This window comes from Scyliorhinus torazame, chromosome 1, assembly GCF_047496885.1.
Source record: "Scyliorhinus torazame isolate Kashiwa2021f chromosome 1, sScyTor2.1, whole genome shotgun sequence".
NCBI lineage: Eukaryota > Metazoa > Chordata > Chondrichthyes > Carcharhiniformes > Scyliorhinidae > Scyliorhinus > Scyliorhinus torazame.
Window position 1 is genome coordinate 61,874,768 of NC_092707.1, and position 24,791 is coordinate 61,899,558.

General features: G+C 43.6%; 1 protein-coding gene across 2 annotated transcripts in view; it reads right to left on the reverse strand.

The window, feature by feature from the left end:
- glt1d1 (glycosyltransferase 1 domain containing 1) overlaps nucleotides 1-24,791 on the reverse strand; it is a 123,553-nt gene that overhangs the window by 17,817 nt on the left and 80,945 nt on the right. For both annotated transcript variants that reach the window (XM_072495755.1, XM_072495746.1), the window contains 3 exons: nucleotides 23,414-23,457; nucleotides 21,349-21,469; nucleotides 20,218-20,316 (listed from right to left, as the gene is read on the reverse strand). In XM_072495755.1, the coding sequence (XP_072351856.1) occupies nucleotides 20,218-20,316; nucleotides 21,349-21,469; nucleotides 23,414-23,457 (264 nt within the window). The remainder of the gene's footprint in view (nucleotides 1-20,217; nucleotides 20,317-21,348; nucleotides 21,470-23,413; nucleotides 23,458-24,791) is intronic.

A 24,791-nucleotide genomic window follows, 5' to 3' on the forward strand; every position in this document is an offset into this window, starting at 1 on the left:
AGGCCTGATGGTGGATAAATCACCTGCACCAGATAGACTACACCCACAGTTCTGAAGGAGATAGCTGAGGAGATTGTGGAGGCATTGGAGCGATGTTTCAGGAATCACTGGAGGCAGGGAGAGTCCCAGAGGACTGGAAAGTGGCTAATGTAACACCGCTGTTTAAGAAGGGAGAGAGGCAGAATACAGGAAATTTATAGGCTAGTTAGTCTGACTTCGGTTGTTGGTAAGATTTCAGAGTCCATTATTCAGGATGAAATTACGGAGTACTTAGAAGTGCATGGTAAAATAGGACTGAGTCAACATGGATTCGTCAAGGGGAGGTCATGCCTGACAAATCTGTTAGAATTCTTTGAGGAGGTAATGAGGAAATTAGACAAAGGAGAACCAATGAACATGATCTATTTGGATTTCCAGAAAGCCTTTGACAAGGTGCCGTAGAGGAAGCTGCTAAATAAGAAAAGAGTCAATGGTGTTAGGGGCAAGGTACTATTGCAAGGTACAATAGAGGATTGGCAGACTGGCAGAAGGCAGAGAGTGAGGATAAAGGGGTCCTTTTCAGGATGGCAGCTGGTGATTAGTGGTGTTCCGCAGGGGTCAGTATTGGGACCACAGCTATTCAAGATATACATTAGTGATCTGGAAGAAAGAACTGAGGGCATTGTTGCTAGATGACACAAAGATATGTAGAGGGACAAGTTGTGTTGAGGAAGTAGAGAGACTGCATAAGGACCTGGATAGGTTAGGAGAGTGGGCAAAGAAGTGGTAGATGGAGTGCAATGTAGAAAAGTGTGAGGTTGTCCACTTTGGCAGGAAGAAAAGAGGCAGAGACTATTTTCTAAATGAGGAAAGGCTTTGTAAATCTGAAGCACAAAGGAGCTTAGGAGTCCTAGTTCAGGATTCTCTTAAGATTAACATGAAGGTTCAGTTGGCAGTTAGGAAGGCAAATGCAATGTTGGCATTCAGTTCGAGAGGACTAGAGTACAAGAGCAGGGATGTGCTATTGAGGCTGCAAGAGGCTCTGGTCAGACCCCATTTGTAAGAGAGTGAACATTGTTTGGCCCTGTATCTAAGGAAGGATGTGCTGACCTTGGAGAGGGTCCAGAGGAGGTTCACAAGAATGATACCAAGGACTTCTCATATGAGGAGAGGTTGAGGACTCTGAGTCTGTACTTGACAGAGTTTAGAGGATGAGGATGGACCTCATTGAAACCTACAGCATGCTGAGAGACCTGGAGAGAGTGAACGTGGAGAGGATGTTTCCACAAGTAGGCGAAACTAGAACCTGTGGGCAGGATCTCAGACTGAAAGGACGATCCTTTAAAACGGAGATGAGGAGGGATTTTGTCAGCAGAGGGTGGTGAATCTGTGAATCTCATTGCCGCAGATGCTGTGGAGATCAAAGACTGAGTGTCTTTAAGACAGAGATAGGTAGGTTCTTGATTAATAAGGGGATCAGGGGTTATGGGGAGAGGGCAGGAGAATGGGGATGAGAAATATTTCAGCCATGATTGATTGGTGGAGCAGACTCTGGGCCGAATGGCCTAATTCTGCTCCTATATTTATGCTTATCTCAGTGAGGGAATGGAAAAAACCCTAATATTCTTTTCACAATATAATCTCAGCTCTTGTGAGCTGGATGCAGCAAATAATTCAAATAATTCTTCTTGTTCCAGTTTTACACCAAGCCTGTATCAGCAGAGATTAAAAGTGATTGGAGAGTTTGTGCTTTCACGAGTTATGGTGTGGTAATATAGATTCAACCATTATGCAATTCTAGGCAACGAGTATCAGATATATATTTATGCTGACATGGAAAACAGATATGCCTATACCAAGACATCCAAATGTACTGAAATATTTAACTTGTAGGGAGTAACTGGCCATGATAAAACATCTGGGAGCCAGTTACGGTTTTGAGGCATTATTGAAAAATAGGAAAATAATTTACTTTTAAAAATAGCAGTCATTAATCATGCCCATGATAGTCCGTGGGTGCAGGGAAGGGAATGGGAGTATTTGGGAAAATCTGGAAAGCTGGAGGTCCTGCTGATTTTAACACCAGCATCGTATTTGAATGTCTGTCTTTGTTTTATGCCAGGCAGTCAGCCAAATTGAGGGGCTAGTTGCTACAAGATGGGAAGGCCTGTTCTGTTCAAGGCCACAGGCTGAAGAGGAAAGAGATGGTGGGGCAAGAGGGAAAAATTAATTGGGTAACGGGATGGGGACAGGGCATCACATCATGGTCATAGGGAGGGAGGCAGATCGCAGTAGATTTATTTGTGGGACTGAGGGAGAACCAATCCTACTCCTCATGCCCACACATAACGCTGAAATACGCCTGGATGCTGCACCTCGTACTCAAGTTTAGCTGTCGGGTTTCCTGAGCCCCGGACAACCTGCCCCCGAGCCAGTGAATCCTAAAATCTGGGGCAGGCAACCTAATTATCACATTCTAATTGCAGATTCACCTCTCTGTTCAATACTGTTGCAGAGGGATCATTGCCATGAAGAAAACAGCAGCTGAGGAGAAAACCTCCGGTTACCTTCACTGGGTACCTGGGAGAGAGGCGATAAATCTGGCCTCGCCAGAGTCACCCTCACCCCATGAGCAAACAGATGGTAACATTGTCAATTATTGTGTTCCAAACCAAAAGATTCTATGCCAGATGCTAAATTGTAGACAGTTAAATGAGGCTTTAGATAATTAGCATGAAAAGATATTTAATATAACTAAATTTTTAATTTTATCAGACTTCTAATATTCTGAAGTTAAATTTTTAATGCTTAATTAGTATAATAATTATATGTCCCCTTAAATAATTTTTCACAAACTGGCTACTTTTGTATATAATGGACAACAGCAGTTCAGGAAGGCAGCTCACCACCATCCTCTGAAGGATAATTAGGGCTGGTCAATTATTGTTGGCCTTGCCAGCAGCAACAACTTCTTGGATATGACATTTTGCAGCTTTACACATCTAAGTCCAAGCTGGATGCCAATTCACAGCATTGCCTTGAATCCTGCAGCAAATTTAGCCCTTTCATTGATAATGTGCCAGAAATGGCCACATCCCATGAATGATTTAAAAAAAAGTTTTATCTCACATTCTCACGATAAACAAAATTACTGCTTGAATAAAAAGAATTTCAGAAATGACAATTAAGCAAATACTACCAATAGGTTTATCAGGAAGGGAATAACTTGCTGAGAAAGATTTCATATTGTCTTCCAAAAAGTCTCCAGTATGAATATATGGTAAGAAAAACTGGTGTTGCAAGATGCTGAGAATCTTAAGTATGTGCAACTATTTTAATAAAAATGTAGTAATAAAAACGTGTGCAAAACAGAAGAGTTCTGTCAGCCCAACATATCCAGTTGAGAATGGTGCTGGTCAACTAAGCAACCAATAGGCTTAATAAAAATCTTCATCCTTAATCATGCCGGAGGCCAGTATTTGTACCTGTCTTCAGCCAAAATTATTATGAGGTCACTCATCAAGAGGCTAAACACAGCAAAGGCAATGGGCCCTGACAATATTCCCAATCTGATGGTAAAGACTTGTGTGTAAGACTGAGTCTTTCCCCTAAAGTACATATATGTCTGCTAGATGACAGGGTCATTATGGAAGATTGCTCAGGCATTACCTATCAATTAACAGGACAAATGCAAATGGAACCATTCTGATATCAACCAGAAGAGACCAATCAACTCGATCAAAGCTCCAGCAATGGACTCAATCTCCACGCCTATCGTCACCACTATACCTGCAGTATATACAGTTTGGAAGAAAGGTCATCAACCTGAAACGTTAATTCAGTTCTGCTCTCCACAAAAGCTGCCTGACCTGCTGAGTATTCACAGCATTTTCTGTTTTTAAACCAAATATTCCACATCTACAGTATTTGCCTTTAATACTATTATCTCCAAATTCCCTTCCAGGGACCATTTCTTTTCCATATCGCAGGATAAATGTCTCCTCCACAGTTTTTCAAATATAACTCCAGCGAGAACAATAAACATTTTCATGCTGTCTTCACATTCTTGTTTTTTTGCTTTCCATTGAAAAATGCCTCGCTGCTGCTTGGCTTGGTGTCATTGTGGCAACTCCTACTTTTAGATTTCTTCCGTAGGATTTGGTATGGTTATTTATAAATCACCAAGCACATTTACTAATAGCAAATAAAGAGGAAAACAGCAGCAAAGGTACAGAAAATGTATACAGAAAGTAATAAATAGTCATGTACCATGGACTAATACAGGATTGCAAATGTCTCAGGGAGTTCGGGGATTTCTCAGGGTACAAGCTCAACATGGGGAAGAGCGAGTTGTTCGTGGTTCACCCAGGGGACCAGGAGAGGGGGATTGGCGAGCTCCCACTAAAAAGGGCGGAGAGGAGTTTCAGGTATTTGGGGGTCCAGGTGGCCAGGAGCTGGGGGGCCCTGCATAGACTTAATTTCACGAGGCTGGTGGAGCAAATGGAGGAGTTTAAGAGGTGGGATGCGTTGCCGCTGTCCCTGGCTGGTAGGGTGCAGTCAGTCAAGATGACGGTGCTCCCAAGGTTTTTGTTCCTGTTCCAGTGCCTCTCCATTCTTATCCCGAAGGCCTTCTTTAGGCGGGTCAACAAGAGCATAACGGGGTTTGTGTGGGCGCGAGGGACTCCGAGGGTGAGAAGGGTGTTCCTGGAGCGTAGTAGGGATGGGGAGGGGGGGCTGGCGCTGCCCAACCTCTGTGGATACTACTGGGCCGCCAATGCGGCGATGGTTCACAAGTGGGTGATGGAGGGGGAGGGGGCGGCATGGAAGAGGCTGGAGACGGCGTCTTGTGAGGGTATGAGTCTGGAGGGCTGGCAATGGCGCCGCTGCCGCTCCCTCCAATGAGGTATACCACGAGCCCAGTGGTGGCGGCTACCCTCAAAATTTGGGGGCAATGGAGGCGGCACAGGGGGGGAAGTGGGGGCCTCGGTGTGGACCCCGATACGGGGGAACCACCGGTTTGTCCCAGGGAGAATAGATGGAGGGTTTTCGGGGCGGTACAGGGCAGGGATAAGGTGGTTGGGGGACCTGTTTGTGGATGGGAAGTTCGCGAGCCTGGGTGAGCTGGAGGAGAAGTACGCCCCCCCCCCCCCCGCCAACGCCTTTAGGTATCTACAGATAAGGGGTTTGCCAGGCGGCAAGTGGTGGAATTCCCTTTGCTGCCGCCACGCACAGTACAGGACAGGGTGCTCTCGGGGGCGTGGGTTGGGGAGGGGAGGTTCTCGGCATCGTACCAGGTGATGCAGGAGGAGGAGGAGGCCTCGGTGGAGGTGCTGAAAGGTAAGTGGGAGGAGGAGTTGGGGGAGGAGATTGAGGAGGGGACGTGGGCAGATGCCCTAGGGAGGGTGAACTCTTCCTCTTCGTGCGCGAGGCTTGGCCTCATACAGTTTAAGGTGCTGCACAGGGCACACATGACCGGGACAAGGATGAGCCGGTTTTTTAGGGGTGAGTACAGGTGTGTTAGGTGCTCAGGGAGCCCAGTAAACCACACCCATATGTTCTGGGCATGCCCAGCGCTGGAGGAATTTTGGAATGGCATAGCAAGGACGGTGTCGAGGGTGGTAGGATCCAGGGTCAAACCGGGCTGGGGGCTCGCAATATTTGGGGTTGCAGAGGAGCTGGGAGTGCAGGAAGCAAAAGAGGCCGCTATTCTGGCCTTTACGTCCCCGGTAGCCCGGCGAAGGATCCTTCTTCAGTGGAAGAATGCGAAGCCCCCAAGCGTGGAATCCTGAATCAACGATATGGCGGGGTTTATTAAATTGGAGAGGGTGAAATTTACCTTAAGGGGATCGGTGCAAGGGTTCTTCAGGCGGTGGCAACTGTTCTTGGACTTCCTGGCAGAACAGTAGACAATGGTTAGCAGCAGTAGCATCCCGGGGGGGGGGGGGGGGGGGGGGGGGGGGAGAAGCGAGGGGGGGGGGGGTGGGAGCGAGGGGTGGGGGGGGGGGGGGGTTCTATTTTATTTATTTTATTTTATTTTTATTTATTTTTGTTTGTCTATACTGGGGGATCTGAGGGGGTGTATATGTTTGCTATGTGTTTCGGCGGGTGTTAATATATTATTTATGTATGGGGGGAGAGGGGCACTGGGTTGTTTTGTATTTAATTCTATTGGGTTCCTTTCACATTTTGTTGTTGATATTCTGTGAAAACTTTAATAAAAATTATTTTTAAAAAAACAGTTGCATTATTCAATGGCACCGATAATTCAACATTAATTGGGAATCTCAGACATAAGAATCTATAAGGACTCCAAAATATGGCGTAAAAACGTCCTGTTGATGTTTTTTTTCTGCAACTAATTCATTCTCCATGGACTGTGACTATGTGCTACTAAAAGTGGAGGAATGTACTATTTCCCAACAAACCTACACAGCAAAGACAATTGTGAGCACTTTACCATCCCGACATCTCCCCAAACTTCAGCAGTTATTTCAAGTCATGCTTCTATTATCATAATGATGTCAGTTGATTAAAATGTAAGATACTGATAAAAGAAATAAAGATCGTACATCCTTATGTTCTTACCATTACATTAATCTTGATGAAGATGTTAATCTTCAATTCCTCAGACCCATTAAACACTAGAATGATGCTGAGCTTTGATTTTAATCTTTTATTTCAAAGATTATTAGCATTATTCCTCCTAAAATGACATTTCATAACCTCATAACTAGATGTATTAGTATGTGAAGCACACAAAATCTGTCAGTATTTTCTACATAAAGAAATTCATATGTTTAATTCACAAATCATTTTCTGGACCATCACCATTAATTAAAATTTTAAAAATGTAGGTCAATGGAAAGAAAGATTATTTAAAGCAGTGATTTGGAAATTAATTTGCTGATTCATTAAATTCCACACTCATAACTTAAAATATTATCCATAAATAACACTTCACTCAATAGAGAGCTCAGCAAGCCCCCAATCAATGGATCAGATCTAAGCTCTGCAGCCCTGCCACATCCAGTCCTGAACAGTGGTGCACAATTAACCAACTAACTGGAGGAGGTGGCTCCACAAATATCTCCATCTGCGATGGTGGGGGTACCGAGCACATCAGTGCAGAAGACATGACTGAAGCATCTGTAGCTATCTTCAGTTGAAGTGTCAAATGGATGATTCATCTCGGCTTCGTCCTGAAGTACACAGCATCAGAGATATCAGTCCTCAGCCAATTCGATTCACTTTACATGGTAGGAGAAAATGGTTGAAGGCTTTGCACACTGCAAAGGCTATGGGCCCTGACAATATTCCGGAAATGGTACTGAAAATTTGTGCTCCAGAACTAGCCATGCCCCTACCCAAGCTGTTCCAATACAGGTACAAAACTGGCATCTATCCAACAATGTAGAAAATTGTCCAGATATGACTCATCCACAAAAAGAAAGTTAAATCCAACTCGGCCAATTACCACCCCATCAACCTCCTCTTGACCATCAGCAAAGTGTAGGAAGGTGTTGATGACAATCAAGCGGCACTTACACAGCAATAATCTGCTCACTAATGCTCAGTTTGGGTTCCATCAGGGCCACTTGGCCCGTCAGCGCAATGCTTGGTCCAAACATGGAACAGCTGAACTCGAGTGGATGACAGTGACTGCCCTTGGCGTCAAGGCAGCAATTGACCGAGAGAAAACTCTTCACTGGTTGGAGTCATACCAGGCACAAAGGAAAATGGAGGCCATCTCAATCCCAGGACATCATTGCAGGAGTACTTCAGGGTAGGATCCTAGGCCCAGCCATATTGAGCTGCAACATGAATGACCTTCCCGCACCATAAGGTCAGAGTGGGGTTATGACTGCACAATGTTCATTTCCATTTGTGACTCCTCAGATACTAAAGCAGTCCATGTCCATATGCAGCAAGACCTGGACAACATTTATGCCTTGGCTGATAAGCGGCAAGTTACATTTGCACCACACAAGTGCCAGACAATGACCATCTCCAGAAAAAGAGAATCTAACCATCTACCCTTGATATTCAATGGCATTTTAATTGCTGAATTCTTCTCTATCAGTCGCCTTCAGGTTACCATTGACCAGAAACTGAACTGGACTAGCCATATAGATACTGTGGCTACAAGAACAGGAATTCTGAGGTGAGTAACTCACCTCCTGACTCCACTGTCCACCATCTAAAAATTATAAGTCAGGAGTATGATGGAATACTCTCCATTTGCCTAGATAAGAGGATCTCCAACAACCCTCAAGAGCTAGACACCATCGGCACAATAATAATAATCTTTAGGGCAGCACGGTAGCACACATGACTTCACAGCGCCAGGGTCCCAGGTTCGATTCCCCGCTGGGTCACTGTCTCTACGGAGTCTGCACGTTCTCCCTGTGTCTGCGTGGGTTTCCTCCGGGTGCTCCGGTTTCCTCCCACAGTCAAAAGATGTGCTGGTTAGGTGGATTGGCCATGCTAAATTGCCCTTAGTGTCCAAAAAAAAAAAGGTTAGCAGGGTTTATTGGGTTATTGGACAGGCTGGAAGTGAAGGCTTAAGTGGGTCGGTGCAGACTCGATGGGCCGAATGGCCTCCTTCTGCACTGTATGTTCTACGTATCTATGTATTAGTGTCACAATTAGGCTTACATTACACTGCAATGAAATTACTGCAAAAATCCCCTAGTCATCACACAACGGCGCCTGTTCGGGTACACTGAGGGAGAATTCAGAATGTTCAATTCACCTAACAAGCACATCTTTCGGGACTTGTGGGAGGAAACAGAAGCACCCGGAGGAAACCCACGCAGACACGGGGAGAACGTGCAAACTCCGCACAGTGACCCAGCCAGGAATCGAACCCGGGTCCCTGGTGCTATGAAGCAACAGTGCTAACCACTGTGCTACCGTGCCGCAAGCAGGCAACTTGAATGGCACCCCATTTATCAACCTGAACATTTACTCCTTCCACAATTGATGCACACTGGAAGAAACCTGTACTGCATGCAAGATGCACTATAGGAACTCACCCAGGCTTCTTCAATAGTCCCTTCCAAACCTGCGACCTCTATCACATAGAAGGTCAAGGGCAACAGAGGCATGGGAATACCACCACCTGCAAGTTCCCTTCCAAGCCACACACCATCCTGACTTGGAACTATATTGCCATTCTTTCCTTCCAAACAGAATTGCAGAATTGTTACAGCACAGAAGGAAGCTACTTGGCGCACCATGGGCTGGATTCTCCTCTACCCAGCGGGGCAGGGGGTCCCGGCGGGATGGAGTGGCGGGAACCACTCCGGCGTCGGGCCGCCCCAAAGGTGCGGAATTCTCCGTACCTTTAGGGGCCAAGCCCTCACCTCGAGGGGCTAGGCCCGTGCTGGAGCGGTTTCCGCTCCACCGGCTGGCAGGAAAGGTCTTTGGCGCCACGCCAGCTGGGGCCGAAAGGTCTTCGCCGGGTGACGCGGGTCGGCGCATGCGCGGGAGCGTCAGCGGCTGCTGACGTCATCCCCGCGCATGCGCAGGGGAGGGGGTATCTTCCGCCTCTGCCATAGTGAAAACCATGGCGAAGGCGGAAGAAAAAGATTGCCCCCTCGGCACAGGCCCGCCCGCGGATCGGTGGGCCCCGATCGCGGGCCAGGCCACCGTGGGGGCACCCCCCGGGGCCAAATCGCCCCGCGCCTGCCCCAGGACCCCTGAGCCTGCCCGCGCCGCCTTGTCCCGCCGTTAAAAAAGTGGTTTAATCCACGTTGGCGAGACAGGCATTCCAGAAGCGGGACTTCGGCCCATCGCAGGCCGGAGAATCGGCGGGGGTGGGCCCGCCGACATGCGCGGTGCGATTCCTGTCCTGCCGACCGGCGCGGCGCGATTCCCGCCCCCGCCCCCACGATTCTCCGACCCGGCGGGGGGGGGGGGTCGGAGAATCCCGCCCCAGATCTGTGCGGCTCTCTGAATGAGCAATTCACCGAGGGCTATTCTCCACCTTCCCTCCCATAACCCTGCACATTCTTCCTTTTCAAATAACGGTTGAATTCCTTTTTCAATGCCTCAATTGAACATGCTTCCTCTACACTCTCAGGCCTTATTCACCTGCTGTGTGAAAAGTTTATTCTTAAGATTGTTTATTTGTTTCTTATGGCAAGTACCTTAACAGAAATTTCAGAAGTTTACTTCAGCACTGTGGGAGTGTCTACACTGCAGCGGTTCAAGAAGACACCTCACCACCACCTTCTCAATTAGGGATGGGCAACAAATGCTTGTCTTGCCAGCAATGCCCACATCCCATGAAAGAATAACAAAGGCTTAATGGAATAAAAAAGTGACATGGCGCAAAGACAAGAACAAAATTTAACTAATATTTTATACCCACTGTATTTTAACAAAATAAAACGCAGCTTGCAGTCAGATAAGAAGTTTACTCTTGACAAGAGTTTTCTTGTGGAGTAGATAAAACTCCTGGATTAGAAAACACAATTGAATGGAAATAGGTGATTGTATAGTATGTTCTTCTAATCCCCATCATAAATTTAGTTGGAGATTAGAGGAACCCTCATAGAATCTGTGTAGAAAACTGAAAATGACCTTATCCGGCCTTCCTCCAGAGATTCCGCCACAGCAGTTAGGGCAGGAAATGGGGCGAATCCCTGTGGAAATTCAGGGACTGTTTGTCAATCCAAATTCCTCATTGTAAAATCAATTTTACACACTGGAATGCACTGCCTGATGGCAGGTTGAATTGTGACTCTCAAAAGGGAGTTGGATAAGCATTTATACTTGTACAGCTACTTGGGGCTACAGGGATAGGGCAGTGGAGTGGAGTGGAACTACATAAATTGTTATTGCAAAGTGCTGGCATGGGCTTGATGGGGTGAATAATCTTCTTTTATGCTGTAACCATCTTGTGTTTCATTTTGTATATTAGCAAGATAGAGAAATAAAAAATATTCCCCAGCAAATTTGAACTGAGTAATTTCTTTCTGATAGTGTTCATAGACAGTTTCACACATTTTAACACGAAAGCCAAGGTTAACTGGGAAGACACTGAACTCTTGCCATCACTTTCTGCCGCACAGAAATTGGAAGCTGCCCAGAGTGTCGCTGTTAAAGGTTGACAGGAGAACTGTCTGATCTTTGCTTTATGAGCTTACAACAAAAAATCTGAACCTCTGCATTACAACCATTTTCTGACTCCAAAATACAGCTTGACAAAAAATGTAATTATCAATTGTACCAGGGAAGCTTGTATGAAAAAGGCATTCCACCCATTTGAACTTATCTTCCAGAATATCAACCCTCCTTGAATAAGGTCAATCCTATTGTCTTCTGAGGGTTTTGGCCAAGGGTGTATCATGTCCGGTACAGGCTTGGAGGGCCGAAGGGCTTGTGCCTGTGTTGTATTGTTCTTTATTCTCCTTAGTGTCTGGTTATTTCATAAATAAGACCAGTCTCCTGACCTCAGTCACTCCTTCTGGCAACTGATCTACCCTGTTGATCATCCCACATATAAATAAATACTTCCTGATGTCTGGCATCATTTTACCCTGATCCTTCCTGCCCTAATGTATCTTATTGCTCTGGACTTGCTTTCTCTATCCCATTCAGAATCTTTATCCATCTACAAGAACATCCCAAAGAATTTCTTTTCAAGGATGTAGAAAAAAGAATTATCAAGACTTCATTCTCCCATTTTCTTTATCATAGAAGTAAGAGCATCTTGACCGTCAGGTACTTTTCACAAATATAACGCGCACCAGATAAAAGTAGGTCAAAATAGAAGTACAAATTGATTCTTAAAATTTTAATTTGGAATTTGAGGGAGTGCAGTAAAACACTGCTCTTACACCTCTGGGACCAAAGGCCTTCTTCTGCATTGAAGAATACTGGTCTGAACTGTTTTTTCCTTAGAATTCTCCTCCAATGAATCTATCAAAAACAGATAACTGGTTTGTTACCCAATAACTGTGTGTGGAACTTTGCTCTGCACAAAATGGCTGCCACGTTTGCAGGAACATAATTAATTTGATGTAAAAATGCTTCAATTTTACTTGTACTCTTAGGTACCACACTGGGTCAAATGTTATGATGCCAAGGGAAGTCATTTTAATTTCACCAAGGAAGCACCTACTCAAAAATATTCAGTTGGATTAGAAAATAGCACCGGCACCAGCAAATTCTTGAGTACTTAAAACAGTACATTAACGAAATGACACCTCTGTGAAATGTAGAAATGAGAAGTGATTGTTCAAAATTCTGTACCAGCATTTCCAGACAAATAAGGAGCTTAGTTGCAGTATTGGACAAAAAGATGCTGACAACTGCCATATCCATATGCCAAGCAAAATATGCTTTGTTACTAACATTTGTAGTTCACTAACCCTTTGCACCGACATGAGAGCTAACAAGTCTTCACTAAAAGGAATTTAAGATCACAGTGACCCATTCAAAAAGTTTTGATATTAACTTGGCCAGAACCAAATCTTTCAAAGATTTGCCAGAGGCGTGAAATGCCCCGTTCCAGCTAAGATTTAGAAACCTGGACATAATAGGCCATGCCTGCACTGTTCTACCTGCAAGAATGGGTGTTAAGCAGAAATGGAGTTTTTGTTAAGTTTCTGATCTGCCACATCTGATACAATAACATTGTCAGCAGTGGAGTGAAGTGATGAGTGTAGCATCACTTGACAATTACTAGCAATCTAAGTACACTGCCAATGACAATCTGAAATTTACCTTTCAGAAGATTTCTCTGTCAAAAGCTGAGCTGATGGACACTGTGAACAGCTCATTTGAGTATCTTAAGAATACTCCAGTCAGCAGCCCTTGACCTTGGAAGCTTATAGTTTGCAACCTGGCCAACATTATCTACTATGAACTTTAATTGATTCCGAGCTACAGAACAATTCTGGGTACCACAAAAATCAAACTGTGTGCATCCAATGTAACTCGTGTCAGGCCAATCTGGTGCATTTCATGAGGATTGAAATCTCTTCACCCAATAGGTCTGTTACCCTCATATTTCTAGTTGTCTTAACATCTCTTTACAAGTAGGTCATCCCCAGTGAGCTGCAAGGATAGTCAAAAGGGGATAGATAACTTAATTGAAGAAGACTACACCTGACGGTGTACAATTAAAAAACAATATTTTAAGTGACTGTAGGAGAGGAATTTGACTGTTAAAAATGTTTTAAGTTTTCTCAACAGACAAAAAACTATTATCTCACAAATCAGATTTTGTTTTCTAGCCGTGCAGTTAGATATGCAGCCTATAATGGGACAGCACAACAAATGGGGTTGTAACTTTATACTTAGTGGTGTCCTTTCATAGAGACAGTTTTACAGCACAGAAAGAGGTCTTTCGGCCCATTGTGTCTGTGCCACCACCAAACACCAGTCTATTCCCTGTGGGATGACAATATTTTAGTATTGAGGTCGAAGGAATTAGGAACACATATCATTTTTCCAGGGTAAGGAATGGGAGGTTGGGTGGGAGGGAGGGAGGTTGGGAGGGAGGTTGGAAGGGGGAGGGAGGGAGGTTGGGAGGGAGGGAGGTTGGGAGGGAGAGGTTCGGAGGGAGAGGGTGGGAGGGAGAGGGAGGGAGGGAGGTTGGGAGGGACGGAGGGAGGTTGGGAGGGACGGAGGTAGGTAGGTAGGTAGGTAATCAATCCACCAGGTTCTCCATCACTTCAATGAACTGGATTTCTGTTCTATCTTCGCAAGCACTACTGTGCATAATAAATGACTTCAGAAAACAATGAATTTCTGAGAGTGCAATAGTGCTGAAACATTTAACGTTGTACTGTAAATTATCAAGTTTTAAATAGGCCTTTTCCAGTACTCCCTCAATAACCCCGGTTGACAAAAATTCTGTATTCTTTGATCTAATTTTTCAAATTGTAATGATACATTTCTGCAATTACACTAGAAAATGTTTGCAAGAAACCAGCATGTCTGTAAATAATTCATCCACTTAGAAAGACAATCATGACTGACTGTTCTTTGGAGGGGAAGGTAATGAAACTAGTTTGTCTACTCAAAATTAAACAGCCATGCAACTGAATTTCTGTAAACAAAAGGCTCTACATTGTAGAAATTGGCCTTTGAAGGAGTGCAACACAGATTCACCAGAATGTAAGAATATAAGTAGATTAGCAACAGTAGGTCATATGGTCCTTCAGCCTGCTCTGCCTGATCGTCGACCTCCCCAACTTGATTCCCCATATCCCTCGATTCCCTGGGAACCTAAAAATCTATTGATCTCAGCCTTCAATATACTCAGTGACTTAGCAATCACAGTCCTTTGGGGTGCAGATTCACAACACTGAGAAAGTAAACTTTTCTCAATGGTCCAACATGGTCAATCCCATACCCTTTTCTGAGCTCACAGCCAGGCAAAACAGCTCTCAACAGCTACTCTGCTATGCGCGCTCAGAAACTTATACTTTTCAAAGAGATCACCTCCCATTCTTCTAAATTCCAGAGACTACAATTACATTCTGCTCAATCCTCATAGAACAACCTTCTGATCCCCATAAACCAAACTAATGAATGTTCTTTGCGCTTCCTTCCAAGGCAGGTATATCCTTCCTTTGGCAAGGATACTGAAACTGTACACAGTACGGCAGATATGGTCTTTCCATACCCCTTGCAACAAAGACCGACATACCATTTTCTTTCCCAATTGCTTGCTGTATCTGCTGTTAAATGTCTGTGCCTCATATACAAGGAAGCCCAAATCCCTTTGAACATTTAACCATCCTTTAAATGTTGCTTACCATTTTTAAATATTCTGATTTTCTATTCTTTCCATCAATGTGAATCGCCTCACATTAGACTCCAGCTATCACCTTGTTTCCCACTCACTTACCTCATCCATTTCCCTTGGCAGACACTTTGGGCTGGATTTGATGCAGTCAGGCTGACTCCGGAGGCCTTTAAAAAAGGCAGGCGGGTCCCAGATGGGGAGATCCTGTCCCCAATTCTGGCAGATCCCATTTTTGCCAGCGTGAGGGGGTGATGGGATGGGAGGTGAATCACACAAGCCAGAATTCTGAACTCGGCAGGGTCATTTGAAATTAATGCACAGTTCAAACATATGCCATTTTCACTGCTCCAAGAGCCTTAACATGCAATGGGGGAACCACAATTGTATAGAGTATGCATAAATGGCAGATCTGAAGTGAAGTGGTTTAAACCCTGAGCCTTTTAAGAATGAAAAATAAAATAGGCTGCAGCTGTCAGAGTTATAAAAACAGGATCTCAAAAAAACAGGATCTCCAATGCATTGATTGACAGGCTGACTGGTGTTGCTAGAATATATTAGCTATATGTCCCTGCATTTTCAATAAACTTCACAAGTGCTGTTATTATAAGGGAATCTATTACAGATGCTTTGCTGAGTTTCAAAAGCTTCAAAGCCATTTATGTCACCAGTGGGCTCGATCCACATTTTGATTAAGGTTTATGTAGCTATTAAAGGATTAGCTGTCTTTGATGTGGTTAGTGAATAGAAGTTTGTTTTTATAACTGATTGGCTACTTGAGGGCAGAGGTTTTTAATATCAACTGTGTAGTGAGAGGACCCTTAGCACGTTAGAATTGTTTTAAAGTATTTATTAGAATTTACAAAACGTTTGCAACAAACAAACGAACAAACAAAAGCAGAACGATAGCTATAGGTGTCAATGTACAAAACAATAGTCATTACATAATTGGGAACAAACAAGACCAGATGATATAGGGACAGAATTCCCAACATGTTCCTTCCACGGATCAATGACCTGTCTGCACCCAAAATGGATACAGGCAACATGATGGGCCTACATATCACCCATACCTACAAAACATAGAATCATAGAAATATAGAATTTACAGTGCAGAAGGAGGCCATTCGGCCCATCGAGGCGAGAAAACAAAATGACAGTGGAAGAAAACAATACCCCCGAGAACCCCAGTGCTATGGGAAATAGACTAACTCTTACAGCACAACTTAGACTCTTCTCCAGATCCAGACAGGAACAGGCAGCCATCCTATACCATCGAGTTGGCAAAATGACAAAAGCAAAAACAAAGAGAGGAAGGGGCATAACTAACCCTTCATACTCATCCGAGAGTCTCCCATAAAAGAAGCAAAGAAAGAGCAAGAACCAAGATAAGAATTCGAACTTTCATAATCCCATCTCCCAACCCTAGATTCAAGGATAAAACAGATCATTGGACCACCGGCACCTGTACTGCCCCCAATAGGATGACAGGATATTGCGGGGCCAAGGACCAAAAGGAATATAAACTGGTCCCAATCGTAGTTTGGGGGGAAACCCACTCCAGGACGGGAGGGCCATCCGAGCAAACCCTAAACAAGGGTGCATCCTGGGAAGTAGTGCTGACCCGATCCATTCCACAAACCCCCCCCACCCCCCGGAATCACTCGAAAGAAGAAAGGATTAGGCCACCCAAAATCCAATGCAGATCCGAATCTGAATGTCCATGTCGCCAAGGTTCACCATCCACCAGTACAACAACCAGCCCTCATAGACACCAACACTAAGAGAGAAGTAGAAGCAACGCTCCCAAAACCTCTGAAAGTCAGAGGAAGAGTGAAGAAGAGTAAGGACTGTTAGAAGTAACCCCTTGGACCACAAACCATTGCCTAAGATATTACTAACCGGTCAACCAACCGCTAAGTGTGCCCCTTCCAACTCCCAAGATGAAAAGAATGAGGGTAATTACTGGATTCAGCCTTTAGACTCTTCCTCAATCTTCACCACTACGGATGGGGATCTACCCAGAGCAGGCTTCCCCACGGCATCAATAAGACAGGAACCCCCATTCAAGGAGTAAAAGATACTGATCGTGACGCCATGTCTGGCCAAGCCCAGCACCATCACAAAGAAAAAAGATTGGAGTACTGACTCCAAGGGCTCCCTTCACCCCAGTTCCTACACTGCTTCCAAGCCAAGCCAGTTCAGTCCCATAGAGGACACAACACCTCTCCTCCCCCACCAAACCATCCAATACATATAGCAGCAACAGAACCAATACCCCACGGCTCAACAGGAGAATAGGAAAAAAAACCTTCTCTGGAGGCATCCCTCCACTAAACACACCACCTACCACCAAATAATGGATATTCAGACCACCCTTACTCATAAGAGCTCTGACAGCAGTAAAATTAGTCCAAGAGGGAGATCCACATCAGGAGAAACAACTGACTCGCCCCTAAAGGGGAGTCGAACAAATGCCAGTCCTCGACAGGATACACATTCCGCCTGGGCCTGAGGCAGAAAAGAAAGCACAGTTCCAAAATAGAAAAAAAAACTCTGACTCTGGAGAACCTTCCTAGAATGTAGCGAGTACAAATCTAACCTTATCACCCACACCCTCCACTACTCCAGCTCTGCTCATCCTCCCCCCAAGGATATAAAGAAATGGTGCACAAATCTCAAACTCAATCTTCAGTTTAACGTGATACAACATTATTAAATCATGATAACCTACGGTGCAAGACATGGCACCCAAAATATTTATTTCCCTGCATATGAATGCATAAATAACATTAACTGACAACAACAAGATTATCAGGGAGTAAAGTCCAGGATAACAATTGAGAAGCGAGGCAGTTATCAGGATAAAGATCACTCCACTGGCACATGAAGAAAGTAGACATCCAGGATAGAGCAGGATCGGAAATGGTGAGCACTCTTGGATCTTCCAAGGATTCCAATGAACGGAGCATGAACCTCATCAGTTCTAACATGCCAACTTTCCAAGCCCAGATGGTCAACAACCTAGGCTCCAACAGGGGGAGACGAGCCCCAGCCGGCTCAGGCAACCCAACCCCTCTTGACCGACACCAAGAACAGAACCAGAGGTTGGTTGGCCAACCCAATCCCGGCATCTGAGACGGGATTAAATGTGCTCCTTCGAACACAAGCTGCACGGCCTCCAGATCGAGATTCCCAAGACATGGCAGCCAGTTCTCAAACTCTGCTTGGAGCACCTCTCCTACCTTCACCAGAGACCTTGCTCTCTCTACAACAATGAGCTTTTTGTGTGCTGCCACCACCTCTATTAAGATGCCTCAAAACCCTTGAAATTGGGTTTTAACCCTGCCTCGCAGAGCCAAAACTATCAGACAGATCACTTTCATCGCTAGCACCATCATTCGTCAGTATGTACTGTATCGTCAGGGCAGGAAACCTCTCATAGGCAGTTGCACCACCAAAGACTAGGCCCCACCCTAACTCCCCGAGCTGCCATGAATCAACGAGGATTAAAACATATTGTCTCCACTCAAAAGTGCTGAAACATTGACCAACAAATCTCGGTACAGAGTGAAAGCCATGCAAACCGATAAAAGACATGAAAGAGATGTGCACAAGGATACAAACAAAGATTGAAAGATGAGCAGAGTCGGAGCTCGCCACCCAGCTTGTTAGAATTTTAGTATTTTTCATCTCCACATGGCTCCTGAGGTACGCCCATAACGGATACTGGATGAGTAGCTATGGAGGGGGAGACATGAGGGTATGATGGGTCATACGGGGTGGGGGAGGAAACAAGGGATAAATGGCCTAACAACCTTTTATACAACCAGGCCAAAGTCTCAAAGAACTGTGTTGGGTCTTCTAACCAGCCTGCATTCACCCACCTGCATGGTCACCTTCAAATAGCCTCTGGAAGGGACATGCCTGATTCCATACTTCCCCCCCAACTTTCCAGAACAAATATATGATGGGTGGGGCCCTGTAAATTTACCGACTCGAGCTTCCCATCTCAATGTTGAAAATCCAGCCAGTGGTGTCCTCCTCACAGCTTAATTTCCTACCTAGATTTGTATACTCAGCAAACATGGATACATTGTTAAGTTTCTTCATGTAAGTCATTGGTATAGATTGCAAATAGACGAGTACAATCACTGATCCTTGTGGAATCCACTAGCAACAGCCTGCCAACCTGAAAATGGCCCATCTATTCTTACTCTTTTTCTTTCTTTTAATCAATGCTCAACAAAAGCGAATATATGAATTGTGTTTAATTGGATGCTGGCGATAAGCATTAGCTTTCGATTAACTTATTTTCCCACAGGCCGAAATTGTGCTTGTGGGCTTATGAAATGCACGATTATAATGTGTAACTCTACAAATAAATGTTTATAAAAAGGTGTGAAAAGATTGGCTCCAGTTTTGTCCTTCACTAATTGGATGTCTGAAATATATTACATTAACGCAACCCCATGATGCCATATTTTGTGCAACAACCTTTTGTGTGGTACATTATCAAATGTCTTTTGAAAATCCCAATGTACTATATCCAGAGCAAAGAGGAGTGTGATTATCTGAAAGAGCAAGTCTCATTCTTCTTCATTTCGGAGTTAATTCAGGCCTTGACACCTATTTACTGTACAAAGCCAAACTATTTTGCACCAACTAAATTTAGGATATCTGTGCCTGAAGATATAGCTTAATTGTGAAATGTAATTTGTGATAAACTACTACGAGAATGGCTTGGAAGTGGTGCAAAATGAATTAAAATCAGGAAATGTTCGTTTAAAACAACATTATCAGCAGTTTTGGCAGTATTCACTCATCTGTGTAGACATTAACCAGAACCTTTTAGCAAAATAATCTGATTCCTATTGCTGTGCACATCATCCAGCACTTAATACTGTATTACACTCAAATGTGCTATTAATTAATAGTGCAGATGTTGTGTTATGGTTCTGTTTAGCTGAAATTTGCTTTTGTTAATAAGCTGAATTGGAGCTCCTGAATCTCACAACTCTTCCCCAATAAAATATAACTGTCTACTTTGTGTGGATTAGCTAAACCACTAATATTGCAGCAATGTAGAGCAGGTGGCATAATCTGGATTCAGCACATGGAATATATAAATACAGAGTAGTGCAGGTGCCACTGTTTTACAATCACAAAGTCAATTTTTGGGGGAGAATGGCACGTCTTTTTTTATTTAAAAAAATGCAAACATGCAAAAGTACAGACTTCGAAAAGGGGTGCATCACCAAGTGCAGTGCTAGATTCTACAGCCCCAATCATACAGCACCAGTATGAATTAAAACTTTAATTTGATACTGATTTGGCTCGCATGACTGAGATGGATTGAATTAGAAGCTAAAGGTTGAACTGTGGATGTGTTCTAAGCCAATGTGACCCTGCTGTGGCACAATAATCAGAGCATAAGACTCCTCTTTTTCGAATTGAAATTGTTCATTACTCACTGACGGATCAAAGAAGAGAAGTCCTGTATTTTCGTGTTTTACTATCGCTCTGTTTCCAGGTATATTCCTTGCCAGCACTGGAACATTAAGGTCCATTGCCTAGAAGCAGCACCACCAGCAAAAAAAAAAAGGAAACTAGAGTTATTTACCTTAGCAAGCAAAATAAAGGGAAACAAAACTCGAGTATTGTTGAAAAATGAGACATGCAGTCAAAGGTTTTTATCTTATACTCATCAGGACAGATTCGCAAGATTACCAAAGTCTCAATGGAAACAACAATTTATACTGCGTGAGAAGAAGGTGCAGATTAGATAGCAAGTTGCCGAGGCATTGCCATGAAGAATGCACTCGGGAACAGTTAACTGCCAAGAAGGAATATATACTCATTTTGCACCCTTTTCAACTAAACAAAAGTTTGGGGGACAGCAAATTCCTGGTTCGTTCCCCAGGGTAAATGCCTTGACTACAGAATTGATCTGTCTGATTTGAATTCAAACAAAATCTTGGAAGTTAACCATTCCCTGGTGCATTCTCCACAGCAATGCCACTACCATTCAGTGTCCACTTGCCAACCAATCAGCACCTTCTTCTCAAGCAGCATAAAATGTTGCTGTCTTGAGATTTGGTATCTTTGTGAATCTGTCGTGATGAGTGCAAGACAAAACCTTTGACAGCATATCTCTTTTCTCAGCAATAAGCATGTTCTGTACCCACCATGTGACTATAAAACTAAATTGTTAATTTATCTTGAATTCTTCCAATTTTACCCCGTACAGATTACAAGTGCTAGCACACCATGTCGCTGTTGAGAAATTGGTCTATGAATTCCTTCACTATCGTTACTGGTGTTTCACCACAGCCTTGCATCTAAATGATCTAAATGTATGATTTGAGTTGGGACAGTCAGAATATTGAACTTCCCAGTTTATTTTATATAGCAAAGCCATTTAGCTCCACAAATGGAGCTGACATCCCCACAAGTTTCACATCACAGGTAACTCTACACTACACATCGGCTGACATTACAGCTGAAAGGTTAAAGGACAAAACCTTTGTGTTGGTAAAATTGCAACAAATTTTAAAAACAATTCTTTAAAAAAAAAAAATCGGATACTTTGAAAAGTATAGAACCTCTAAAATTGTAGAAGACATTCCTTCAGAGATAGAACTGTTCACGACAGCAAAGGAATCCCTCATGGCAGCATGTAATTCTTCCTGGGGTTTCTCTGAAACTAGATAGACTCCACGAGCACTGTAAAATAACAGAAAAATGCTCATGTAAAGTCTTCGTAAAATCATACACTAGATAAAAGCAAATGCTGAATGCGAGCAAAAAACATTTTAAAATCAATTAAAATTCAATTTTGTGGTTTCATTACTATGTTTTGTTCCCTTGAAATCTGGAATAAATTTTTCTGGCCTTTAATTCATTCGGGTGAGAAATGTCATTGCTGCAAAATAAAAGGTTATATCTATTTTGAACAACTCTTAAGTACTTTAGGTCAGGAATAGTATGGGCAAGAGTAAAACTCTTTCTATTCTACTCACCTGAACTCCTGCCTTGTAGTGAAATTTGCTGTAGCAAGTGCACATTTCTCAATTTAATGCCATTTTTGCCTATTAGGTCCAGGCTGCTGATACTCAACACACATAGGGTACAGTGTAGCCATCCCGATTACAAAATGGACACTTTGCAAAGAATGCAGGGAAAATTGGACAATACCGAAAAAGCAAGCAGGTGCAAGGTCTGTCTGTTGATTAGAGCCTTAGCTCTCAGACAGGACCGGTACTGCAGAACCATCTACATACTAATGAGCCATCCCCGGGAACAAAAGGCAACATTTAGGTAAACAATGCTAAGACAGACACCCCGGCGCCAGAGGAGACTAAAACAAAGCAAACCAACGACCACCTAGGACATGCCCAACAATCAGGGAACGCACCCCTCTATTGGAGGAAAATCGATAAGAACGATTGGGAAACGGCCCAATTAATTGGGGCCAAGTTCAAGGCCCGCATAAAGCGCGCAAAGCCCTTTTGGGGTATAAAAAGGACTCCTAAGAGAGATTCGCTCTCTTGGCCTTGGCTCTCAGTGAGGAGACCTGCCAAAGCTAGGCCAGACCAAGTAAGTTCCAAGTCAACGCACACTACTAGATAGACACCCCTAGTTGCTATCCTGTAAATAGCTCAACCCAGCAGCCTCAGAACCGAGCAACGGCCATTGTTCCTCTGATTGAGTGGGCACCCGAAGCTAAGTATAGGCCTTTAGTAATAGTGATAGTTTAGGTTGTAGAGTTTTATGGATGAGTAGATTTGACGGTGTGTAAATAAATGAGCATTGCTTTTGAACTTACTAATTGGTGTATCGAGTCTTTGATCAGTATTCGGTTTTGAACCTTGTGGCGGTATCGAAAGATACCTGCCGACTCTTAAGCAAACGTAATTAAACAGAGCCAAATTAAGAGACAACAGCAAGTTAGCAACAACAGAAAGCTAGCAGAGAGGCTTTTTAACTTAGTTAGACGTAGCTGGATTCAAACTAATTCCCAGAAGACAATACCAGTGACACACTATGGTTTTCATGGAAACTTTCAAGAATGTTACAAAAACAGAAGGAGCTGGACAATCTCAGCGGGTCTCACAGAATGTGAAGAGAGAATGGAGCTGACGTTTCGAGCCTGGATGGCTCTTTGTCAAAGTTCAAAATTGTTAGTTCAGCACATGAAAATATAGAATATATTCCCGTCTAAACTGCAAGAAGCATGAATCATTCCATAAATCAAAACAATGACAAATTCTGGTCTTATATTTTCAAAGAGAATGTTTAAAGAAAAATAAACTAAATACAAGTTTATGGTCAATATAAAAAAGACAGGGCAGTACGGTGGTGCAGTGGTTAGCACTGCCGCCTCACGGCGCCGAGGTCCCAGGTTCGATCCCGGCTCTGGGTCACTGTCCGTGTGGAGTTTGCACATTCTCCCCATGTTTGCGCGGGGTTTCGCCCCCACAACCCAAAGATGTGCAGGGTAGGTGGATTGGCCACGTTAAATTGACCCTTAATTGGAAAAAATGAATTGGATACTCTAAATTTATTTTTAAAAATAATAAAAAAGATCCCAAATATTTCAGGGAAGCAGAGGATTATAGAAATGAATATTTGTTCTTTCAATGATAAAAGAAGTTAAAACTAGCTTACCCTTTGACCTTAGCTTTTACTTGTTGTGTAAACGCTGTGTCAACCTGAGAAGAAAGACCAAACAGCAGATAAATTTGACATTTCTCTTCGGGAGCATCTGTTTTAAAAAAAAATCTGTACTTGTCTCTCAAATAATTAACATCCTTTGCGATTCTTAAAATAATAGATTTTGAAATGATATCATACTTGTCATAGCCAGCATTCTTCCCTCTACTGCTACCCGCAAAACCTGATTGACTGAATGTTATCTCAAGTGTCCTTTGGAAGTCAGATGCATTCCAAATTGGCTGCAATCTTTGTTTACATAGCACTTCAATTTTAAAGTAATTCAGTAGTTTGTAAAGTATGCTGGAATGACATGAGATATGATAATACAACAGTGTAAATCGAAGCCCTTCTTCCTTCCATAGAACATAATAACTACAATAAGTGGAAAAATGAACCAGTATATTATTTTTGCTTCCAATTTCCGTTCCTCCTCTCCTGATGGCGGTGATTCAAGCTAGGCTATGATGCTATGAGCAATGACAGCTCTAATGTATCTCAACCAAGCTCCCATTTACCATGAACTCAGACAATGACAGTTGGCAGTGTACTTCATCATGAGGGCAGCACCACTGAGCAAAATACTGTTTTTTCTCAATATCTACACAAATGCAAGCCTGAGGAAGCATGGTTCATATTTCCCTCCATTTTCCTTGGACAGCATGCCCACCTCTTGTGATCCTATCACTAGCCAGGCTAAGATGATTTAAAATACTGCATGGAGTCTAGGATCTTTCCTAATTTACTACAATATCTGAATAAACATACAAGGTTAGCTTTCCTCTGGGTTCCCTGTTGCGCACTCAACAGGCACAGTGAATTGGAGTTGAATACTCGCTGCAAAGGATGAAGTGCTCCTGATTTTTCAGTTTTGGGCGTCCCAGCTGCAGGCCTGAGGGGCCATCGGATCATCCAGAGGAAAAGGGTGGGTGATTTATGGGGTTGATATAAGGCATGCTTGCTGTACCATTGAGTTGCTTGCAAGGTCTGCAGAACCTTTGGTTGTGGGGTCCCCGGACAAGTCATGATGCATGATTGCTTTGTTCCTCTGCCAGTTGCCAGCATATCCTGCAGGTGATCAGGACACTGAGGCTGAAGGCCTCCTCATGCATCATGTTCACACTTTGGATGTTGACCCATTTAGACAGAATGTCAGCCAAATCCCATGATAGTTACAAAGGTGATGTTCCATAGATGCTGCAAAGCCAAAAATCTCCCTTATGTACTTAATACACATTCATCTAAATGCTATTGAAGGTTGCAAAATTTTAAAAGAATGAACCGTTTGCTGATTCACAGAATCCATAGGATCCCTACACTGCAGAAGGAGGCC